At 40.2% G+C, this 23,498-nt stretch overlaps 2 protein-coding genes across 2 annotated transcripts in view; both read right to left on the minus strand.

The window, feature by feature from the left end:
- Positions 1–188: 188 nt before the first annotated feature.
- On the minus strand, positions 189–9,452 carry kcmf1 (potassium channel modulatory factor 1). The gene is made up of 7 exons (XM_010748037.3): positions 9,136–9,452; positions 6,837–7,004; positions 6,516–6,655; positions 4,382–4,483; positions 4,098–4,281; positions 3,079–3,373; positions 189–1,943 (listed from the first exon to the last, which is right to left on the minus strand). Exons 1-7 carry the CDS (start codon positions 9,149–9,151, stop codon positions 1,679–1,681), a joined length of 1,170 nt encoding a protein of 389 aa, XP_010746339.1. The 5' UTR covers positions 9,152–9,452; the 3' UTR covers positions 189–1,678.
- A 2,282-nt stretch (positions 9,453–11,734) lies between these two features.
- Positions 11,735–23,498, minus strand: part of itga1 (integrin, alpha 1) — a 46,496-nt gene continuing 34,732 nt past the window's right edge. Inside the window, exons 15-30 of the mRNA XM_010748038.2 lie at positions 22,721–22,851; positions 21,956–22,131; positions 21,703–21,854; positions 20,201–20,311; positions 17,747–17,823; positions 17,127–17,253; positions 16,964–17,041; positions 16,751–16,827; positions 16,534–16,623; positions 15,391–15,493; positions 15,127–15,243; positions 14,937–15,035; positions 14,349–14,453; positions 14,146–14,241; positions 13,944–14,057; positions 11,735–13,802 (exon numbers count right to left, since the gene is read on the minus strand). Of these exons, the coding sequence (XP_010746340.2) occupies positions 13,746–13,802; positions 13,944–14,057; positions 14,146–14,241; positions 14,349–14,453; positions 14,937–15,035; positions 15,127–15,243; positions 15,391–15,493; positions 16,534–16,623; positions 16,751–16,827; positions 16,964–17,041; positions 17,127–17,253; positions 17,747–17,823; positions 20,201–20,311; positions 21,703–21,854; positions 21,956–22,131; positions 22,721–22,851 (1,710 nt within the window). The 3' untranslated portion in view covers positions 11,735–13,745. The remainder of the gene's footprint in view (positions 13,803–13,943; positions 14,058–14,145; positions 14,242–14,348; positions 14,454–14,936; positions 15,036–15,126; positions 15,244–15,390; positions 15,494–16,533; positions 16,624–16,750; positions 16,828–16,963; positions 17,042–17,126; positions 17,254–17,746; positions 17,824–20,200; positions 20,312–21,702; positions 21,855–21,955; positions 22,132–22,720; positions 22,852–23,498) is intronic.

Raw genomic sequence — 23,498 nt, forward strand, 5'->3', positions numbered from 1 at the left:
TAATTTACATTCTTAGTTGCATTTGTCTACAAAATAAACAGTTTACATGAGCTTGCAACTACATTATAGTGTGTAAACTATTTGTTTAATGTTAATATACTTAAAGATGCTAAATTGCGTTAGATGCCGAGCGATTTTTAAAGCTGAAGACAAACATCTGTGGAGTCACAACAACAACACAAGGTGCGAAAAGTGTGATGGTCTCTTGGTTTCATCAAAAGCTGTGCGCATTTTTATATTTATTGTATTCTAAATTTTACATTTAAAAAAAATGTCTGCCCATGTCTTAGAACCATTATGAAAGTTAACGCACAAATTCAATATACATCTCATTGTATTTTACATAGAGGGTAAAAGTATAGGCATGAAGGTGGCATGATTCATATCAAGGCTCAAAAAAAGAAATCAGAAAAGAAAACATGAATAAATAGAAAGTGCTAACCTTAGCAGAAAGAAAATAATAAGAACACCTTCTCTTAAAAAACAAAAACAAACAAAATAAAAACTGCACTGTGGAAAGTCTGGAGCTCCTGTTACCCAGCAAAGAAATTCAAACAAGCCATCTGAAGCATGTGGCCTGTACATAAGCAGAGCGAATGCCAGAAACTAGTGTGAAAGAGCAATGAACAAACTGTAGCTGGGCATCTGTATTTATCTATAAATTATAAAGTATACTGTGCCTAAACAGCTTATCACTAAACATTAACATCTAGGAGAAAAAAAAACTCTTCCTCTGTTTCCTAGTATTCTTCTGTTTGCATGGAAGTCGTAGCTCCGCTGCTGTCAGCAATCGACGTGACCAGACGAAAGAGAAAAGGCATTCTGGAGCTCAGACGGACACACACACACTCTCACACACACAGTGCAGCATTTCTTCAAATATATATATATAAAAAAAAAAAAAGCTACTGCCGAGTCCAATCGTTTCCTCTTCATTGGAATATAGTCGTTCAAAGAAAACCTCACAAAATAAGATTGTTAGTTAAATTTCTGCATGTCGCTTTTGTAAAACTACTCAATTCGTGTTTTTTTTTTTTTTTTAAAGAACCATTGAAAGCTTTGGGATATTTAGAAATAAAAACAAAACTAAAACAAAAAAAGGTTTTAATGACAAGGTCATTAAAAGTCATGCACGCTGCAAATAACTGCATGCAGTAGTTATGGTAACCCATCCAAGCACTTTTTATTTATTAAGAGTCATAAACACACACAGCAGCTTCATCAGAGGAGCCTACGCCCTCTGGACTTTTGAATGTGGAGTATTTATATGGAGAGCCGTTTGCATGTCACAGGGGGCAAAGGTCTGCCACAGCTGCCTGTAACATTTACCTGATAAAGAAAAAGTTATGTGGATTGATTATCAACTTCATATATATTTTATATATATTTATAGATTTCTCTTCTCTTGCTCGCTCACTCAGTTGCTATTGCGCACTCGCACATTTATCCCACTTGCTCTCATTTATTTTTTTTTTGTTTACAATGTAACAAAAATGGTGACAGGCCTGAAATTACAATCACCAAAAAAACAACAAAAAACAAACAAACAAAAAAAAAAAACTAAAAAAAAAAAAAAAGAGGGAGAAAGGAGGGTGAGGCCAGGGAGGACTGCTGCTGTTTCGCTGCCCATCACTGACAGTTGCAGCAGAGAGGACACAGTCTGCTTGATGCTCGGACATCAAAGAGGAGGCGGCGGAGGCTCCTTCCCCGTAGAGCTGCTCTCTCTAAGCTGGAGGTTCTCCAGTGCCACATCTAAAGGCATGATATCCACGCAGCCCATGGCTCCGAAGTCGCCGAAGTCTCGACGCTCGTCCTCGTCGGAGGAGGAGCTCTCTTCGTGCATCAGCGTAGACAGGAGCAGCTCCTGGACAAACAGGCTGCGGTCTGCGCGCTCTCCTTCTAGAAACTGACGCTCTGCTTCGGACATCTTAGGTTCATTCAACCTGGGGACAGCGGCCAACATTAAATATGAATGAACACTTTTAGGTTGAAGTGTTTTCTGTTCTAAATACAAAGGAGATCAATTTCCTCTGTTAAGACTGAAAGACACAGCAGAGAAACACCTAATTATATAAGTACTATGAACTTCTTACAAGTGGCCGTTTGTAACTGTATTTTCAAATTAAAAATGTGTATAAGCAATCATCTTCAAAAGGCTCAGGCTGCTGATTTTATTGTTCTTACCGTCAACAAATCCCAAAGAGACCAAAACCAATAATCAATTAATGTCCCCAGAGCCTCATGTTCCAAAGTTACGATTAATATTGTGGCTTCTTCAGCCGGTGGGTGTGACTGCTCTTCTTCCACTCAGTGTCATGTTGCCAACAGATAACAGCGTCCAACTTATTCAAAGTAATAAACCTCAAATAGCGGCGCAGCAGTTAAGTTCTCTAACATGTGCTCTTGACCTAACAATTAATAACCAAGTTGTTCAAAAATGTTTTCAGCTGTTTGGTCGATTATGTGCTTTTGCTAAAGGTTTGTAGTAATTAGTGGCATGTTGAAAAGATGGTACGCCAACATTTACATATGTATCTGTCACGTTACTATTTGTTTGTTGTTTAGCAGTCTGGTTTTAGAGTTTACCACAATATAAAAACCGCACTGATCAGAGCTGCTATTGAGATTAAAATGAGCTCAGACAACCATCAAGTTTCCGTTCTGGTACCTCTTGACCTCAGTGCAGTCTTCAGTTAAGCAGCTTTCTTCTTAACTGTGAGAGCTGGTCACCTTTTCATTTTCAAACCTAGATTGAAGGCATCGGAGCAAGGCTCATCAGGCTGTAGGTGCTTTAAGTGAGTGACTTGTCCCTGAGTGATCCAGGATACGACGACCAGTCTTCCTGTGTACATCCATGCTGTAATGTCGTTTTCTCTAACTGTTTTCTGTTATCTTGTTTTAATGTGCTGCTGCCTGTCTTGACCAGAACACTCCGGTTAAAGGAGATTTTTGATTTTGATGAGGTAGAAAATAAATTAAACTAAAAAAACTCTGTGCTATTAATTCATTTATTTAGCATTATACCAGTAAATAATAAAAGCAAAATAACTATAAAGCCGACCGACTGGCCACACTCACCGTGCTAATAGGAACTGGGAGTTGTGGGACGAGGATGAGGGATTGCTTTCACCCACAGTGGCAGTGTTGGCAGTCGCTGTGTTGGGTGGAGGGATGGTGGCGCCAGTGTTGCCTGGGTTGTTGCTGCGTCGTGTCGCGTGGCGGCCCGTCTCCACTTGCTGCCGTGCTGCCTGTGCCTGCTGCCGCTCTAACTGCAGTTGCATCTGGAGCTGCTGGAGCTGAGAGGCTGAAGGCCCTGATGAGTTTATTTGGCCTCCTGCTGCACGCCGCACACCTGACAGCTGAGACAACAACTCTGCAGGAGGCGACAACAAAAACACGTTGCTGTTAGCGGTTTCTGAATAAGTCATGGTTTTACTGTAGATACCTTCCATGAGTTCCAGAAGGTATGGTCATGTGCTGCATGTTCATTTTAGAAAAATAAAAAGGGGTTTTCTGACTTTGTTTGCTAAAGACGAGTCTCTCTTAGTGACATTAATTCGATGCAAAAAGCAGTTTAAGATGAGCTCAGCTTCCACTTTTGTGTGTCTTTCACAATTTCTAACACATTCCTTTAATGTTTGTGCTTTGCGTTTTTGTGTGTTTTGTCCTGAAATATACCCCAGATGGAAAACTATTTGTTTTTAGTTAAATGTATTGGTTTATCTAAGAAAAATAAAATAAGATTACAGAGGAACATTGGAGTATACATTTCCTATTGTATCGTTTAACTGTTCTCATCACACCATAAAAACTTAATGTCCACCATAGTGATGAGAGATAAAAATAAGGTTACTGTTATCCTGTTATTGTTAAACATAACCTTTAGAATAAAATGCTGGCAACACATATGCTATAAGTTAACTGTGTTTAATGTGAAGCTAAAAAATGTAAATGGATGCTTATCAGTCATGGTATGCAGAGTTTGGGTGGTATATGATTAGTTCAGGTGCTGTGAAGGATCCAACTTCTCCTGTCTGGTTCTGATGGTACCACCAACAGTACGTGAGGAGAATAATCTGCAGAGTACGGATTCTAACCTGCGATTGGGTCCATAGCTTCTCTGTTACTGGGGGTGTAAGTCGAGCTCTGTGATGAGGAGGATGATAGTCCCCCTGTGGAGCCGCTAGTAAAGTGCATATTCGTCCGTCGTGCTCTGGGACCGCCCAGTCCTCGTCCAGGGTGGAACATCCTGCGTACATGCCGAACACTGCTGGACTCATCGTGAACAGGGACTGTTAAGGCTAAACTCGGTAATATGGCTAAATATATTTAACATTTAAATATATGTAAAGACAAGTATGTGGAGGCCCAGAAAGGATATTAAATCTCTTGGTGCTCTGTGTTCAAGTGTGAGGTGAGCTGTAAAGTCATCTGTGACGTGGTTGGGGTCCCCTCCTGGCAAGGCAGCACATATTGGACAGATCTGAAATAAGAGAGAGAGAAAGAGGGAGAGGTTTTTGTGTGAGATTATAGAAGTAGTAAGCAATACTGTCACTTTTTTTAAAGTCAAGTTTTTCCCTGAGCAACAAACAGCGTGTCTGACACACTTACTAGAGGTTTGGACTGTTCAGTCAGAAATTTGGGTGGCAGCTAATGTAGCTTTGAGTTCGAGCCTGAAGCTAAAGATGAGAAGTGGACTACAGGTCTGGTCAATTTATTTCTCCCTAACTCCACATCCCTCAGCTTCACCCCGACCCCATGCTGACTCAACTAATATTACGTGAGGAAATTTATCAACGTCAAACGATTCTCTCTGGAGAGAGCAACACATCTTCTCACATATGGAGTAAAACCTGTAAATAGACTTTGATGAACCTAGTGGAGTTTAAGACTGAATGAGCTTAATGTACCACTAATATGAGCAGTTGTATTAATCATTACAAAAGGAGTACACACAGGAAAATGAGGAAATGTTTATTGTATGAAGTATTCCTTGAAGACCCCCTGCTCTATTGTAGTTTGTAGTATCATCTAACTGTTGTTAAGAGCAGGGAAAATTTGACATGCAGTTTGTTGGAATTAATTTAAATACTCAAGTAAGCACAAAGTTGCGTTGTTGTAGAGTAAGACTGCTGCTTTGTAACCCCAAATACTTCCACACATTGTCTCCTCGGATGCTTTAGTGTTGTGACTGTGCGCTCAGGACTGCTTTGCTCCCTAGTGTCCTCCATTTTTGTGGCTAAAACCACAACCTTACTAGATTAGAGCAGCTTATGCTGCATCACAAGAGAAAGCACCTCAAAGAGTCTGTTATGTTTACAGAAGACATCATGACTGTGCAGTGAAATCAAACTTGCGCCACCACAGTCCAGACCATCAAACTTTATTCACACAGAACATTTCACCACGAATGACTCCATCAAGGCAATCACTACACACTGACAGAGCCTCACGCGCACACCAGTATCTGCTGTGTTAATGTAACACCCCAGTGAATGACATCCTGTGTACGATCTGTCGTACACAAATACAGCAACAGGTTACAGAAACACTTCCTCTCTAGCTGCAGTTTTGTTTCTGTGGGCACTGTTTGTATTATTATTATTTTTTTAAAGTTTTGGCTCATCTATGAAAAATGACCTGAAAGACAAGCATGGCATTGTTCTACATTTTCCTTGTTGTCACTGAGTTGCTTGAAAATAACAAAAACAACAATCAAACCGATCTTACTAACAAGTATTGCCTGTGTAAGCCCATCGCTGACATATGTTCCTCTTGGCCACAGAAGCTCCATTGTTGTCTAAAAACTATTAAAAACACATGAATGAGACGCATTGTGACACTGGGAGACATTTCTTCATTGCGATGCACGTGGCTACTGTTCTTCCAATCCCACATACACCTGCTGCTGAACATACTCCGTGCACCAGACGTGTATTAGTCCCAAACAAACGCACCGTTTACGAATTACAGCTCTCTGCTGTTAAACTTTTTAAAAAAGTGACTTCATGAGCAGTTTTTAAAGATCCACATCTAAAAATTGTGAAGCATTAAGAGATGGAATAACACACTATTGATTTGTCCTTATCGATAATAATAAAAGTAAAGAATAACGCCTGTTATCACCGGGAAGCTTTCCCTGCTGTGACTCGGTTTACCTCAAGCACAAACACCACTATTTGGCTCTTCCTGTAGGCTACTGTGAGTCTCTTCTTTTTCCTATCACTGCTACTGGAGCTGTCCAACAGAGTACCTGCTGGCCGGGCCAGGCAGGTGTCAACACTGGCAGCAGCAGCATCCTTGCTTTGCTGAGTTCACTCATAAAAAAGCCTCCCCTGACAACAAGTAATCCATAAATGTCCTCTGCATGTGCATTCTGGGAAGTCATTTTAGCTGGCCGAGGAGAAGACGGGGGTACGAAAATGACGACCTCAAGCAACGAAACATTATTTCATTGTTCACTGTTGTGGACATTATCGATGACTAATCCAGATAATCACAGCTGAAATACTCACCACCTCTGTGGAAGTCTCTGCATGTTCTGAGGTGACATGCTCCTGTAGGGACGTCTCCGTAAAGCCCATCTTTCCACAGTAAGGACATGTGAATGACTGGGGTTGCTCTACTGAAAAGGTGTCTCCTCCATAATACAGGTCTGCAGGAACACGTTAAAAACAGAGCGACCATTATTGACGATAACTATTTTAATTATTAACATAAATCTAAGAGCCTCTGTGGCAAAGTACGTTCACTAATCATGGCTAGAGTGAAGTCATAAAACATAACAACCATGGCATGACACAGGTGTGATGAATGCGTGTGCGGCAGGTCCTTACCATAGTCTACCCTGGTTAATATACACTGCATGGGGTGCTCTGTGGTGTGTCTTGTTGTTGTAGCTCCGCTCTCGTAGCACGACGCGCACAGGTCGTAGTCGTAACAAATTAAACACTTGAACCGTCTTCCTCTAAAGTTTCCTTTTAAACATGCATCACAGCTCACACCTGCAGAGAAAAAGGAGAGGGGGGAAAAAAAAGAAGAAGAATGTAAAAGTCAAACAAATGGAGCTCACAATAAAGTTACAAATTCCTTATAACTACGTCTGCTAAGGCCGACTGTGAGAAAGCAATCTATCTGTAGGCCGCTCTCACTTCCATGAGCATGTGTTTTGGAGTGGCACCAACCCACAAGTGCCAGCAACGAAGAACTCTGGCATTCCTGTGAACTTCACCAGCGAGGTCTCAAAGAGAGACTCGGAGGCATACCAGAAACATACGAAAGCTGTTTTCATTACAGCTTTTTCTTACTTATTTATAGCCTTGTAAGGCAGCGTGTTGCTTTTAGTGTCTATCCAGATCTACGTGAACCAAAGCGGCCAAGAAAGACGGACACAATGCCAGCCATTTCTACGACTCTCCAAATCTATTATTATTATTAAAAGTCAGGATATTAAATATTATTGCAGCGTGTCCACTCACACTGCTCTGCAGACACAACCGGTTATTTCCTACAAGACTATTACAGTTATCATTACAAACGATATCCCGACTCCTGACTCCTCGCTGACATTTCCTTTGAAGGAAACAACTCCTTGTTTGGTAAAATAGGTAAGTAAGTTATTGAGGGGGGGATTTCCTATTGTTCAGGCTGATCTGGTATGCTGGAACAAAAAGCAAAAAAAAAGTATCATTTATTAACCAAACACACACGGGCCTGAACAAACAAATCATCTGGCAATATGGGAGTTATCAGCTTTATGTTGATTAAAGGTTGGACGCAGCACCTGAGCGGTGTAAAAAAAAATATGTAATGCACGAACCAAACTTTACTTTTATGTGCAGTCAGTTGCAAAAAAAAAAAAAAAAAAATGTTTACACTGTACACATCTTTTTTATTATTGACAGACCTCAGTGTTTATACTGTTTACACAGCTGAATCCTTCTATATTTGACATATTTATACTGTTTATATCTTTGAGATTTGCCATTTTTATACTGTTTATATCTGCCATATTTTTCTTAGATATCTTTTTTTACTTTTTATATATTTGCACCAGGGATATATAAACACCATGTCCTGTACATATGGCAGCATTGACATGAATGTTGACTTGACTACTTACACAAGTTACATTCACTATCCTGCCCTGTAAGCTTTTGTTGTCCCAATTTAAACAAAGGTAAAAAAAAAAAAAAAAGGAAGTTATTCAAACAATCTCTTGATACTCGGGGCTGTCTTCACTTCACAGTGCTCATGTTTGCATTGCAGAACACCATAGCAACTTGTGAGGTGATTAAAAACAGGATAAACCTACTATCCGGCCTGCTACTTTTACTACTACTACTACTACTACTACTAAACCTTAAGTGGACTGAGCCAAATGTTCCTCTCCCATATGTTCAGTTAAAACACACTGTAACTTAACCCCCCCCACACACAGCTAAAGGCAGCTCGCTAAGTTAGTGACTTGGTTTCTGGTGAGAGGCCTCCAGACTTTCTGTCTTCTTCTTGATGACAGTGCATTCGCTAACAACATCAGGTTAATGTGAGCAAGACATTAACACAACAAATAAATAAATAAATAAATGTGAGCAAAACATAATGATACTAGTTATGTCAGGAGAGAATAAAAGGGGGGGTTAAGTCGAGCTACACGACGACTCCTTGTGTATATATATTTATATTAGCATGCGTTAGCCTGCTGGAGCTAACGAAAAGGTAACGCAGTACCTTAGCAACGGCTAACGGCTAACGGCTAACGGCTAACGGCTAAGCTCCAGCAATGTTGCCGTATCATTGCGAGCTGGTTAAAGCGATTTTTTAAACCTTTTAGGAGATATTTGTGCACAGCAGCAGCAGCAGCAGCTGGTGATATATATATTGATATATGTGTGGTGTGTGTTAGGGTGAAAACAAGCCGCGAAAAACGCAGCAGCAGCAGCAGCAGCAGCAGCAGCAGCAGCAGCAGCAGCAGCACCCCCACCCCCCTCCTCCATGACTTGAATAAGCGCTTAGCTTCGGAGCTAGCCGCCGCTCGCTGGCTCGCTTCGCCTCTCAGGTAAATGTAGCTCCACCGAGCCGAGCCGAGCCGAGCTGCTGCTGCTGCTGCTGCTGTGGACGTGTTTATCAACTCACCCTCATGTCGGGACATCCTACAAACAGCGGCACAGCCCCTCCTCGGGCTCCCCAGCGCGGTTAACGGGGAACGATACAGTCTTTAAGATACTAAACTGAGAGGAGGGAGAGGGAGGGAGAGGAGGAAAAAAAGAAGAAGCCTCGTTTCTTTTTCGAGCAAGATGGATCCGCCAGCAGCAGCTTACAGTTTGTTCTGCTTCCCCTCCCAGAGTGTCACTTATCGCCGAGTGTTTGCGGGTGGACGCCAGGCGGCGCGCTCCTCCCGCACGAAATCACACGGGCCCGTAAAGTCATGGGTCGGGTGCGGGATGAGCAAGCCCTTATTTTTGACTCGCAGGCGTGACGCCTGCAGCTGAGCAGACGTCATCCTCCAGGAGTGGATAGATAGATAGATAGATAGATAGATAGATAGATAGATAGATAGATAGATAGATAGATAGATAGATAGATAGAAACTGAGGAAGCCCATTAAAAATGTATACCGGTAATAGTAAAATAATAAAACTTATTAAAATGTATAAATAGTTAGATAAAATAGAATAAAGCCTAATAAAAAAAACAAAAAAAAAAACAGGTTAAGCTATATGTAACAGATTAAATAGAAAAAAATATAAATATAGTTCAAGTAAAAGTAAAGTATTAAAAAGATAAGTCTTAAGTTTGCTCTTAAAAATATGAATGAATGGCTCATTTGAGAATATTGGATATCTTTTATCATCAAAACATCACCATAGCTTATTTGTTGATTAGATAGATAGATAGATAGATAGATAGATAGATAGATAGATAGATAGATAGATAGATAGAAACCGAGGAAGCCCATTAAAAATGTATAATAGTAAAATAATAAAACTCATTCAAATGTATAAATAGTTAGATAAAATAGAATAAAGCTTAATAAAAAAAATACAGGTTAAGCTATATAAAAATAGACAAATAAATACTAACCAAAGTAATAAATAAAAGTGAACAATATGTAACAGATTAAATAGAAAAATATATAAATATAGTTCAAGTAAAAGTAAAGTATTAAAAAGATAAGTCATCAAAACATCATCATAGCTTATTTGTTGATTAGATAGATAGATAGATAGATAGATAGATAGATAGATAGATAGATAGATAGATAGATAGATAGATAGATAGATAGATAGATCATTTTCACTTTTATTTATTTATTTATTTGGTTAGTATTTATTTGTATATTTTTATATAACTTGACCTGTTTCTTTTTTCTATTCTATTTTATCTAACTATTTATACATTTTAATGAGTTTTATTATGTTACTTTTATACATTTTTAATGGGCTTCCTCAGTTTGTGTTGTGTGTTTGTCTGATTGATTGATTATGCATATTCAGTACTTTCAGAACTTTATATTTTGATAAGTTTATGTACTAAAACCTTGAATAGAGGACTTGTACAAGAGTGTTTCTACACTGTGGGATTGCTGTAAAAGATTGGAGCCACTGTGTTTTTTTTAACTGAGGGGATGTCGTGAGATTTACAACAGATAAGAAAAACAAACAATTTGCAAACATTACATAAATAAAAACATTGTTGTCTTCCCTCTAGCAAGTCTCCAAATGTCTCATCACTAACAGCATTTTAAAGTTATTTTAACAAGACAACACAGTGTCATTCTTTTTCTCTTTAACCTTCAGTAAAATTTATTTTCAAAAGTTAAAAAATGGCCCCTGTTAATGATAGATTATATTATACACTGTCCATTAATGTATAAGTAGCATTTTAATATAGTTAGCTAGTGAAGGTGCACTTTATATACTATTTATAATTTGATATGTTAATCCATAATGCATTATATGTCCTCAGTTGTTTTCTATTCTTCAAAATAACTGTCAGATAAGTGTAGTGGAGTTAAAAAAGTACAATATTTCTCTCTGAAATAGAGGAGAGTATAAAGTATAAAGTAAAGTATAATAATAATATATAATATATCCTGTTATTGTTTTTACAAATCTATAATAGTGTTATGCTGTATAGAGTCAGTGCATGGGGGCAGTTGTCTCTCTGTTCAACTTAAAGCTCGCCTGCTATGATCTGCTCAAAGACTCTGGGTCAAACACTAGCTGTTAAGATCATATCAGACCCCTCTCAACCTTTGCCATCAAACAGACGATTCAGAGAGTCCTTCAGACTGGACTGAACAGACTGCAGGAGTCTTTTGTTCTCAGTCTGTAATGTGTTAAATCAGAGTTTGGATTCTAAGTAGGCCTCAATGTTCCCGTGTAGACAATTCTGATAAAGTCAAAATTAAATCAAGTACACATTCAATCCAAAAGTCCACACACACGGGAGTCCACAGGCTGTTTATTATTTATAAATAACAGCACAATAGACAGATTTACACAGTTAGAGTATGGATAAGCAGTAAAGTTTTTCTTATTATTTTCTGGTAGTGTAAATTATACAAGACGCCCAAATGCATTCAAGGAAACATAAGCCGAACTGGTTGTGTCACTGACTTCACATTCACAAATATGTGGTTTTACGCAGTTAATAGATGTGGATTTGAGTGTGAATAATAAATAAATGAAATACAGTGTAAATAAAAGCAAAAGAATTGATGACCCGGCCCTTCTTTCGTAAAAAGTCTTTTATTTTTGTACATAAGATTCAGTTCATTTCTGTGCTGATGAGGACGCATACAGTCTGACAAACCAGTGCATTACAATGAAGACTTCACAGCAGTGTAGAAGGCTGGGGTGGAGCTCACAACTCTCACTTTGTGCCTTACTTATCATCCGAGAAAATGAACCCAGACCACCTCAAGTGAGCAAAGAGAGTCTTGTGCCTCCACCCTCGTGCATAAGCCTGATGCAGTCATACAATCTCAAAAATGACTAACAGTTACACATTCTTTACATACAATTTATTACATGTGCTTCATGACGACAGCGGAGAGCGAGAGTCTCTTCTTCTCTCCATCTTCTGAGGGAAAAAGTCGAGAAAGATGCACAAACTCAAGTCTCTCCGATATACAATATAATCTCTTCTAACATATTGTGTAGCTGTGCAACTTCTGGGAAAAAACAAACAAATAAGACCTGAAAGAAGAACTCTGAAAGGTACTGTGTACCGCATGTGGGGAGACATTGAGGCAACAGTATGCTGTGTACAACTTGTAGCTTTTATACACTACAACCTATGGACCAATGAATCCCATTTACTATTTGGCAACTGCTGGTGAATGGTGACACATATATTTCTACACTGGAATAAATCTAGCTTCGATTTTGCAAAAATTAAAAGCTGAAATCAAAATATGCTACAGCTGTATCACGTTTAAGCCGTCATTCACCAGGCTTTAAACATCACTTCAATCAAATAAAACCAAAGTAGTGGATACAAACCCTCACCATCGTGTATATTTTCAGTACAGAATAATTATGCTTTCACTTTCTCATCAAAATATAACAATATTTACATATTTGCATCAGCTTCGAAATGTGAGACAGGCCAGATCATTTTCGTATATGTCAAATGTTAATGTCATCATTCATGATACTTGTAGCACCTGAGCAAAATCATCTTCTCCGACCACTGACCACAAAACCTCTTAAATTACATGAATTATAGCAAACACAACTATATACATTTATAAGCTTTACATTTTTGAGCATTTACGTCTATTTACAGTACAATCAAAGTTTTGGATTTTGTTTTGGATTTTGACACTAATTACAAACATTGGACATCGGAGCCGGGACACAATGTTTCTGTTTTTAAACTGGTTAACGTTAGTGTAAAAAAAAAAAAAAAAAAAAAAAGCATACAGATAGAACTTCAGGTCAGTGTCTTTGGCCAACATTTTGAAATTAAGGATGTGCCATGTTATATTGTTAAAACTATCAAACCAAAACAAATGCAATAAAATGCTAAAAGGTACAGTGTCTCGTGAAACCAATAAAGCACAAAAGCTTTAAAAGAAGAGGCTAAGCTATCAGACACACTGCTCCAACACATGTAAAGTTCACAAATGAGTAGACCTTTGGACATTGTTGCTGTAATGGCACAGAAAGTATGTGATGTGGCTTAGGCGACATCGGATCCTCCGAAAAACCTGAGTACTTTTTTTTTTTCTAAAGCTTGAGTGCAGCTATCGTAGCTCTGAACTGCTGTATGTTATACAGATAAATGCTACTTTGACAACAGATGCCTGGTTTCTTCCTCCTCCCTCCTCTTCTTTAACTGCTTGGTCTGACGTGATGAGTACTGTGTAATATCTGCAAGAAAGAAGCCGATCTATGACAAATAATATTTGCAAATACTTCAGGTTTACAGTAAGTGCCAACGATTTTTTATACAAGAGAAAAGAAAAGTGTCTGTTTAAGCACTCTCTGTGCATGAGACCCCAGGAAGTATTTAGCAAACATTATTTGGCCCAGGCCTGCATAGGAAACAGTGAATGGTAATTGTGTTTTCCAGGTCGTCACTGTGTCGTAGCACTGAGGTGTCTGAGGGTCTTATGGCTTGTCCTCCGTCTGTCCGACTGTTTGTTTAAAAGTCTGCCTGTCGCTTAGCGCGACCCGATTGGCTCTGGAAGCAGTCGGCCACAGAGCTGCTTGCTGCTGGTCGTTTTGGATGCCTCAGTCCATCATGTCCTCTTTTGAGAAGTCTCTGGATTTTCTCTTAAAGAAGCCCATCTGGAAGAGCAAGAGAGCAGAGTTACAAGCAAAACAGCTACTCCGTATAGACGTGAATCACTTTCCTGTTTCCCCCCTGTTTCCAGTCTTAGGGTATTTGAAGATTTGAAATATTCTGCAGTCTGATTCAGGAAATATTACCTTCCAGAGAGCAAAGATGACGAGTGCTAAGATCAGCAGTCCTATCAGGATACTGATGATGATGATCCAAATGGGGATTCCTCCTAAGGTCTCCTTCGTAACCTGGATCTTCGCCTGATTACCACACGGATACAGCACATGAAGTAAATGTACACATACATGCGACTCAACGCAAGCTTTTTAATGATGAAACAAGACTTACACTTCTGGCCGTGTCACTGCTACTCAGTTCAAACAGGTGTGTGTCTCTGATCCCCAGCGTGCCGTTCACCAACATGTACAGACTGGAAAACGAGCCCTGTAAGATAAATCTCCTTTAAATGTTTTTGCCTTTCTGTATATATTCACAAAGACAGAACCATGACAAACCAAACATTAGAGCTCCGTGTTTTACTTTAAACCCACCTTGATGAACGTAGGCTTCCACACTCTGAACGTGACATTGACCTGACTGATAGTGGCCTCGGGGATGGAGCAGGTAAATGATGCACAGTCGAGGTTTTCACAGCTCTGTTGAGCGAATCAAACACATATGATAAGACAGAAGCACACACACACAGAGGTCAAACAGTGTCAACTGGGATTAATCTGCTTGCTAGAGCCGACTAAATGAGATAAGCGTAAGTCAGACATGAACCACTGATCACATCAGTTGTAGGTCCTGAATGAGTAATGTGAACTTTAGTGTAATAAGTGCTGAAAATAAACATTTATAATTCGATTTGTACCTTGATACAATGTTGAAATATCAGATAGGACCCCAGCCGGTTTCTACAAACTAAACAATCAACTCCATTAGCTGGATTATGTCACTTGGTTCAACATAACAACCTCCATATGGTGGAAATACTGGTTAAATAAATATAAGCCTGAAGTGAAGCTAAGACTGAAAATAACCTGACCAGGCTAGTTTTCATAGTCAGGCTTATTTCCTTAAAATGATCCCAAATTACTGAAATAACCTGGCTTTATTTAACTCCTCAGATCACTCACCAGTACAAAAACACCAAGTGTTTCTGTCTTTGGATTGGGATTTACAACTTTCGGGTTAATATTCTCAGGGTTGATCAACCGCGATGTGTTACATTTCACCTGCAGAGAAAGGAGAGACAGATATGAAGGTGAGTCTCTCTGTTTAGATACACTTACACATCCACGCGTGTGTCTTTGTGTGTGTGCATACCTGTGGACTGGTGGTGACGTGTGTCAGATACAGTAAATTGTTATTCTGAGGAGATTTATGAGGGTATCTCACTGTAAGGTCCAGGGGAGGAATCACCATATCACCTGATTTTTCCACCTGTAGAAACGTAAGATGAAGAGGTAGAGTGAAATAGAGAAGGAGACAGGAGCGACCTTTGTTTTATTAATATACCGCAGCACATCTGGATTACTTTACATCACTATCAACAAATCACAAGATATGATGTCAGTAAGCAGATGTTACCGTGTAGCTGATGTTGAGCTCCTCTCCAATCATTCTGGTGTCATTGATTACAGCGGGATACTTTTCACCTTCTTTTACTACAATGTGTCCATCCACGGGCCACCTAGAAGATTCATTTAAAATAAAATAAAATAGAAGAATATATAAACATCTCAATCTTGATCCTTTCTTTTTTTTAAATTGTCCATCAGGAGGCTGGCAATGCTAAATCACTGGAGTACTCTTTTAATGGTGCAAACCAATCCTAATGGCTTTATTAAACCTGCATTGATTGATTTTTTTGGCCACTTGGGGGCAACATAACAAGCTGTACATACAACGCTAACATAAAGTATAAATAAAGTACATCTGCTGACACCAAAACTTGCTTTGGTGCCGTCAGATCGCTGAGTAGACTACTCAGGTTCTTGAAGGGTTTGTTTTGTACAAAGAGAACTAGACTAGACTGACAACTGAAAACGGCAAAGACCACAAACAGGTCTGAAATATAAGGAATAGAAGGGTTAGATAGAAGGTTAGGTTAGTCTGCAGTTAAGAATATCAGCTGAAAAATAAATCTAACCGCTGAGTAGACTGCAGAGGGCCCAGAGAAAAGATCGGGTAATATTTAGAGTCAAATTGCATCGTTGTGGTTCAGTTCTAATCTCTGATCACTTACACTTTTCTGGATTGGAAAACAAATTCAAAATCAAAGGGTATTTGGGGCGTGGTTACAACAGTATTCCTGACTAAATGAAATTTTTAATGAATCCTCTTTTGGGAGCAAAATTACTTTAAAAATTTGTCAAATTATTAAAAGAAAGAGGGAAGACAAAAATATAAGAAGTAAACTAAAACAGTTCAGCAATAAAACGATGAGCAGAAAGATACTAAAACGCATCTTTCATATACAAGTAGTCATGTTTAGTGATTGTTAATATAGAAATATTGATTAGAACCACCCTAATAAATGGTTTTGGATTGGAAATCTTCTTTCTGAAGGTCAAGAGTCAAACCTAAAGAGTCCTTATTAGCTACAAAGACAATATTAATTCAGCACAAAATATACACCTATGCCTCAATCTACAATAGTACCAATATGAGACATTTTGATTCATCAAACACAGGTGTAACTAATTATATTAACTCTTGCCAGCTACTCACACTGAGAATATGAGTCCGGCTTGATACTTCACAGGGATGGAGATTTGCACTGAGTTGTCATGCAGGGTAGAAGCCAATTCTTCGCTGTCACTGTGAGAAATTTAAATACAAATGTGTAAAGTTCCAAATTTCCACTTGGTTTATCACAAACAGAAACAGAATAATTTTAAGATGAAAAAAAAATAAAAAAAATAAAACACTGTGCTGATTCTCTCACCTTGTAGCTGTCACGTTGATCTGGATTTCATTCTGAATATGGTTAGGATTGACCTCAAATCTCACTCTGAACATTTCCTGCGGGTATGAGATCAAATCCCAGCTTTAATTAGCTATAATTAAGAAAAAGAATAACTAACACCGTATATTAGTATAGAGTAAGTAGCCTGGATTCTGCAGAGGACACGTGCATATAATGCATACTGTAACTAACCTCTACGTTGCTTCCCAAGAAAGGGTATCCAACGGCACACTCCACCTTTGTGTTATTCAGAGTGCAGTCCTTCTCCGGCTGATGATACAAAATAAAACATGCGTCATCTCACAAATCTCAAAGCGTATACACTGATTGAACGATGCGGACGGAGAAATCTCACCTCGACTTTAACGTAGTTGATGTTCGGCGTGAAGCTGAGGCTGACTTTAGTGTTGTACGCGTTGTCTTTGCTGTTTCTAATGTTGATGTTCACATCAATCTTGTCTTTGCTCGCTTTGATCAGCATTCTGGAGAAGTGAATGAAAACAGTCAGCATGATTGGTTGTGATGCTCATGTCTCCCCACAAGGGTGCAGTCATGCACTGGAAGGGTTTGCTGCTGAGCTATAAGTGATCTTAAAACAGTACTTACATTCCCATAAGAGTTATTGGTTGTTGTAATTGTTCCTCCTGTCTGTACTATATATCTAAATCAGCCTAACTACGTGGATATCTTCCAAAGCCACTTTTTAGTACAACATTCCCTCATTGTGGACTCTCCTTTCACTGCAGTTTGGCAAGAAAACACTTTGTTTGGCTGCTGAATCCTCATAATACTTTGAAACATATTGAGGACCTCTCTCCTCATCTTTTTCATTGGAATCTCATTATGAAGGGATCTATCTGTAGCCTGTTGTGATAGGGGGATCAATTACTGCAACCAGTAACACATATGGGCATGCTGGTATTTGACTTGAAAACACGTGAGCATATCCTTTAATGCTTTAAAACGTCCACTTACGTCTTTACACTGGGCTCTGCTTTGAGAGAGAGATCAGCAATGCACTTCTCGTCACTTCCACAGTCCACTAAGGGAATCTGCAAGACAGAGACAATTTCAAGAAGACGTGAATACTTCCTCCTGTCAAAAACAAATCTTGCTTATTGTTACTTCACTTCAGTTTGACACTATAAGTCTGAACAAAATGTCAAAGCGAAGTCTGATTGTTGACTTGACTCGCTTGTTACTCGCTCGAACACATTAAGCTGTGTCTGTTGTTAAAGTCTGTGTAAAGGCAATTCTGAGATTTCTTTCAAAATACATTAAATATGTTGCAAAAAACATGTGAAAAGATTTTTAACGATATGGCGGATGGGGCATGGTGCATCAGCTGCAGGGGAGAGGTGCGGAGATAGCTCAGCAGGGCAGCGCCAGGTGGGAGAAACCGACCCCTACGCAAGGAGCCTGCGAGTGTCTCCCAAACAGTATGTGTGTACTGAAACTGGAATGAATAAGTGAATAACGATCATCTGTCTGTGTATCTGTGTTAAGGGAACCCACGGTGGCATCAGTCCTTATATATATTACTGAAAATATGGAGTTAGAGGTTCAAACAGTTTTTTAACCACTTTTCAGTCCAGGATTTTGTGGGCGGTCCTAAAGGGTGGCTCGATGACACGATGAGGCCACCCTGAGCATGCGTGGTTTTTAGCACATTTAGCGGACACACTGCGCTCACGCCTGGAGCTGAGCTGCTCATTTTGACACCTAATTTCATAAACTTTTTAATTGTTCAAATTTAGGTGGTTAATAACGCTTTCTTCTTATTTATTCTTACTTTACACAGACTTTAAATATAAATATATGAAGAGAATATATTGGTGGTAAGTGACAAAAGCCCTGATGTGTTGATGTGGTTTGAAAAATGAGTGAATATTATTCCATATGAAAGGTTTTCGTATATATATGGGAACAAACTAACAGTTACAACTAATACTGCCCCCTACAGGTGGGGCATAGAGCAACTGCAGGTGGGGCATGGGTGACAAGGAAAGAGACATGCTAAGCTATTTTGTCCACTCTAATTTGAATCAGCAGGGAATAATGTAATAATAATGAGGTTGTCTGCCTCCTAGTTCCCAGTGTTTTCCCTTTCCTTGTCTGTCTGTCTGTGCTGTGTGTGTTGCTGAGCGTGTCCTCCGGTTTCCTTCCCATCTGCATGATCACCTCACCACATGTTTGTCATCATCTAATCAACCTCTGCACTACAAAAGAACATCTCTAACTCCCAGACTCCGCCAGTTTGTTCAGTAACCATTGTGGCTTCTTGTGAGCTTTGCGTCTGTCTGCCTGTTGCTGGCTTTTGTTCTCCCCGTGCTGCAGGATACCCCCCCACTCCCCACCCCACTGTCTTCCACCTGCTCAGCTCAGTCTTGTCTTTGTTTTCTTGCTGAACCTTTCCGCGACACCACGAGTCACCGGATTCCCTGTAACCTGTATCTCCACCTTTGTATTCTAATAAACAATAAGTGGTCTGAGACTTGTGTTTGCCTTTTTGGGAACAACAGATGTGATGCTTAATGTGAAATCATTGGAGGATTTCGAAAATACCAAAACAATAAGGTCAGGCTTCAGAAAACAAGCAGATAAATGAGAGTCAAAATAAGCTACTATGGTGTGCATTTGTTTGTATCACTGACTCAAAGGGTTCATTCAGATGACCTTAATTTCCTTTTGCCTTTTTTCTCCAGAGTGTTTGAGGGTCGCGGTCGCATTTGTTCCCATTCTTAATGCTGCTCCCACCGGACTGTTAACATCAACATCGCCTGCTCTCCCAAGAAAGGACAAGAAACTAGAATCTCATATGCAACACAATGTCAAAAGAAAAAAAAACTTCAGCATCCGTTTGATGACTCCCCCACCGTTTTCTGTGTGTCACTTCTCTTCCTTTCAATAACAATAACAGGACAAAGCTTCCTCGCTGTAAGTGCAGCATGCGTTGCTGTTCTGACGGTATGTGACACAGAGGGAGTCAGGATGTGACCAGAAGAGGTGTCATTGTTAGTGCTTTGTGTTTCACACACCCACCCAGGCTTTAACTGCGTTCTTCTGTTACACGTTGAAACTAAAATTCTCATGTGATAGTTCCACTTTATCTGGAAACACTACTGATTGCGACAATTATCTGGTAACCCTCTTGTTAGAACAACTATGCATGTGGGAGTGTGGGAAGACCGTCCTGACCATTGGTGTTGAAACACTAATGCGGACCCGAGGAAACATTGAAGGATGGCAGTCAGCTGTTGCAGATGCTAATGTGCATTTGTAAGCCAGAAAAGAACAACCCACTTCTAACTTGGATTACAGAGACAGACAGATGGAGGATGTTTCAGAAGAGGTCCAGATCCTTCCGGTCTGTCACTAAAACTTTACTGCAGATAACACTTAAACGTCTCGTAGGTAAAATAGTCTTACTGTCTTATTAATGGATCTGGGAAGGCTTTCATCCAGGGCGGGGCCTTGGTCCTCATTAACTGATCCAAATTCCAAAGACACCATGAGAGGGTCTTTGAAATCCAGCCGGGCCTGTTGAGGAAACAGAGACAGGTAGAGAATGACAGAGGAGAGTGAGGAGAAGGATAAAGAGGAAGAGAGAGTAAACAGGAAGGACTTAAATATCCTACACACCCGTGGGTATTTTCTACTTATTTGACTGATTAGACCTCTCAGGAGTATGTGGGGGTGTGTAGATCATGCTTGATTGCCTTATTTTGTTCAAGTTGTCTCATACAGGATGTAATTACGAGGAACAAAGTTTCAACAAAACTTTCAGATGAGCCTCTTGTAATTCTGAGAGACTGAGGTATTGTACATTTGTGATGACGTAGCCCACTCGCCGAAAATAACTGGAACAAAGGCTGCAAAGTCTTCGTCATTGGTAGGTCCACTGAAATAAAATGGAATCTTTTAGTCACGTATGCTAATTTAAAGTTTGTTTGTCCATCCATCCAGTATCTGTAACTGCTTATCCTCATCAGGGTCACGGTGGGGCACAGCTGACTTTGGGCGAGAGGCGGCTGCAGCGAGGACTATAGCCTCTACACACGGGGCGGCCGCTTAACCCCCTCTACACACGGGGCGGCCGCTTAACCCACCACGCTACCGACCGCCCAATTAGGAGCTTTTTAATGGCCAGCAGGAGGCATCACCATTGACTGGCCCATCTTGACCTCTGTGTCCGGTACAAACTCTCTGACCCATGAAGACCTCTGCCCTGGACTGTGAGGGAACTGGCACACTAGAACAGAGCAGGTATTCATACTCTGCACACACAGCAACAACAGCTGTTTCTGCTGATTAGTTCCTCTGTCTCTCGCCTAGGGGCAACTAATCAGAGAAATCCATTGCTGCAGTGAACGGCTGGAATGAAAAACTTGGTGCACATGGCTTTAAATGGGACATTGCAGAAGACCGATTAGGTTTACAGTAGGTGGTTTAATTATGCCATACAAAGGTTTAAACTGTGATGAAAGAATTTGTAGAAGACCTGGAATGGCCATGTCACATTCTCATAACACCCAATTCATTTGTTCTTATTCTCTCTGTTCTTTTTCTCATTCTCTCTCCAGGTGCCAGCAGATGATTTATCACTCCGAGCAGCACGGGGCTGTACTAGGCATGCTTTGATCAGGACGGGTCTGTTTCATGTTAGAACCAAAGTCTTCCTGCTCTGCATATGTCTTCTCACAGCTTTATCCTGTATCCTTTCTGGCTTAAAACACAATTTACATATCCCAAGTCAAGAATGTAACTTTCATGAATGAATGTCACAGAAACTGAAGGCATCCAGTTGATCCAGAGTCTGTTCTGTGTCTTGTGGATTTGGAGCTAAACGTGTAGTTTCGGGGTGGATTTCTTTACAGGTAGGAAAACCATAAGTAACTCCATGTGCACGTCATAAAGATCTGAGTACTTGCCGACATCATGAAGGTTTCTTGCACACATCGTGTCTCTCTGTCTTTGATGGTGAAGTTCCTGGTAATCTTACGATCACTTTTATCATCCGAGTCAATAAATGAGGCCCTGGCTTTTGCACGCAGAGCATCCAGTGTCAAACTGTAGCGGATCCCTGCAGGACGGACACAACAGATACGGAAGCATGGAGTAATAAAACACAACAAATCTGAATGAATGAATGAATGAATCAACACGGGCTGCTGTATGGCTCACCTGCAACAAAGTTTAAGTCCTGCTGATCAGATTTGATACTGTAGGTGAAACACACATCCGTTTGCACGCACACGGATTTGCGTCCAGCGTGTTCACACTGATACTGAGCCTGCTGCACGTTGATTTTAACAGGGTCAAAAGTCAAGTTGGCATGAAGCTCTGCAACATCTCTGGACCTGGTAAAATGAAACAAACATTCCAACGTCTTAAAAACTGTGTGTGTGTGTGTGTGTGCCAAACTGTGCACATGCGTCTACTTTCTTAAAGGAAGGAACAAGAAACGGATGCATCTTGAGCAAAAAAAAAAACTTGGCACTCGTGCACCTCAGCTTTTAACTATCCAACTGTTAAGCTTTCTAAAACACAGCCAGCGGTCCTGGAAGAACAGTCGCCTGCTGCCAAATCTTATTTAAACTCCAAGCCACTTGGGAAATGAAGTTTTCACACAGCTTAGCTGAGACTCTGCCAGTAGAAACTGTGGGAGAAGGTCTGCCTGGGAAGTTAAATCATGGTGTGGGTTGAAGTCAGTAGGCTGGTGTCCAATAGTATGTACCCAGAGGTTTTAACAGAGTGATCATAAGGAAGTTGTTGGTCTCAAGCCTCTAAGCCCAGAGGGACGTGAACAGCTGTCTAAACCCGAGTTAGACAATGCAAACCGGGCTTGTAAGATGTTTCGTGATACAGGCGCTGCTGCTGGTAATGATTCAAGTGGAATGTGTAGTTTTAGGCGGGAATGCTTATATATGAGGATGGGCCATGTCTCACCAGAATAGTGAAGCTCCTCCAAGACCTCCTATAGTAACATCAGTAATTCCATCTCCATTTAGATCCATGACACCGTGAATGGACTGACCAAAGAATTTCACCTTCTCACCGTCCCCACCTGCAGGGATACGCTAAAGAGACACAAGACCAATTAGAGGAAAATTTCAGCATACTTTCTATAAACACGGCTACTGTGGCTCAATGGGTCATGCCAACTTTGCACTTGCCGCCTCTTTTGTAGAGCCGAATAAACACGACGTGTGAGTCACTGTGGTCATGCTGTCTTCTAACAAAAGTCGAAAAGTTAAATACAATGGTGGATTACTGCAAGGACAATTGAGAGTCATTTCACTCGAGGAGCTAAGTGAAATGGAAGAAGAACGGAAGCAGATGGTGAAAGGCAACAGGACCTCCCTGAGAGACAATGTACCTCAGGAAACTTGGTGTTACTACGCTCACTGCTCTCCACAGCTGACTGAAAAGAAAAACCTTTGCTACGGAGAGTTGGACCTGCTGATGCCAAATTTGGAAAATTTAAATGTGTAAACGAGTGAGAGCGATCCCAGACGTTTAACTAAGTTAAAAAGTAGGTAAATGAATTTGTGTCATCCTGGAGAATGTGTTTCATCTCCCCAAGTACATCCTCCCCCAGAAAAGACAGAGGCTGTCTAGACCAGACAGACAGGATATATATTTTCCTTGTTTCACTGAGATGCGGCAACTTCCAAGTGTATTATGAGGTTACCTCGATGCAATTGGCCATTTTTTGTGTTTGCTT

The sequence above is a fragment of the Larimichthys crocea genome, chromosome IX, assembly GCF_000972845.2.
Source record: "Larimichthys crocea isolate SSNF chromosome IX, L_crocea_2.0, whole genome shotgun sequence".
Taxonomy (NCBI): Eukaryota; Metazoa; Chordata; class Actinopteri; family Sciaenidae; genus Larimichthys; species Larimichthys crocea.

What these genes read in the sequence shown, in the direction of transcription:
- kcmf1 (XM_010748037.3), bottom strand. An exon ending in AGCTATGGACCCAATCGCAG is followed by an intron (nt 3,374 to 4,097) that starts GTTAGAATCCGT and finishes CGCCTCCTGCAG; the next exon opens with AGTTGTTGTCTCAGCTGTCA. An exon ending in TCCCAGTTCCTATTAGCACG is followed by an intron (nt 1,944 to 3,078) that starts GTGAGTGTGGCC and finishes CGCTGTCCCCAG; the next exon opens with GTTGAATGAACCTAAGATGT.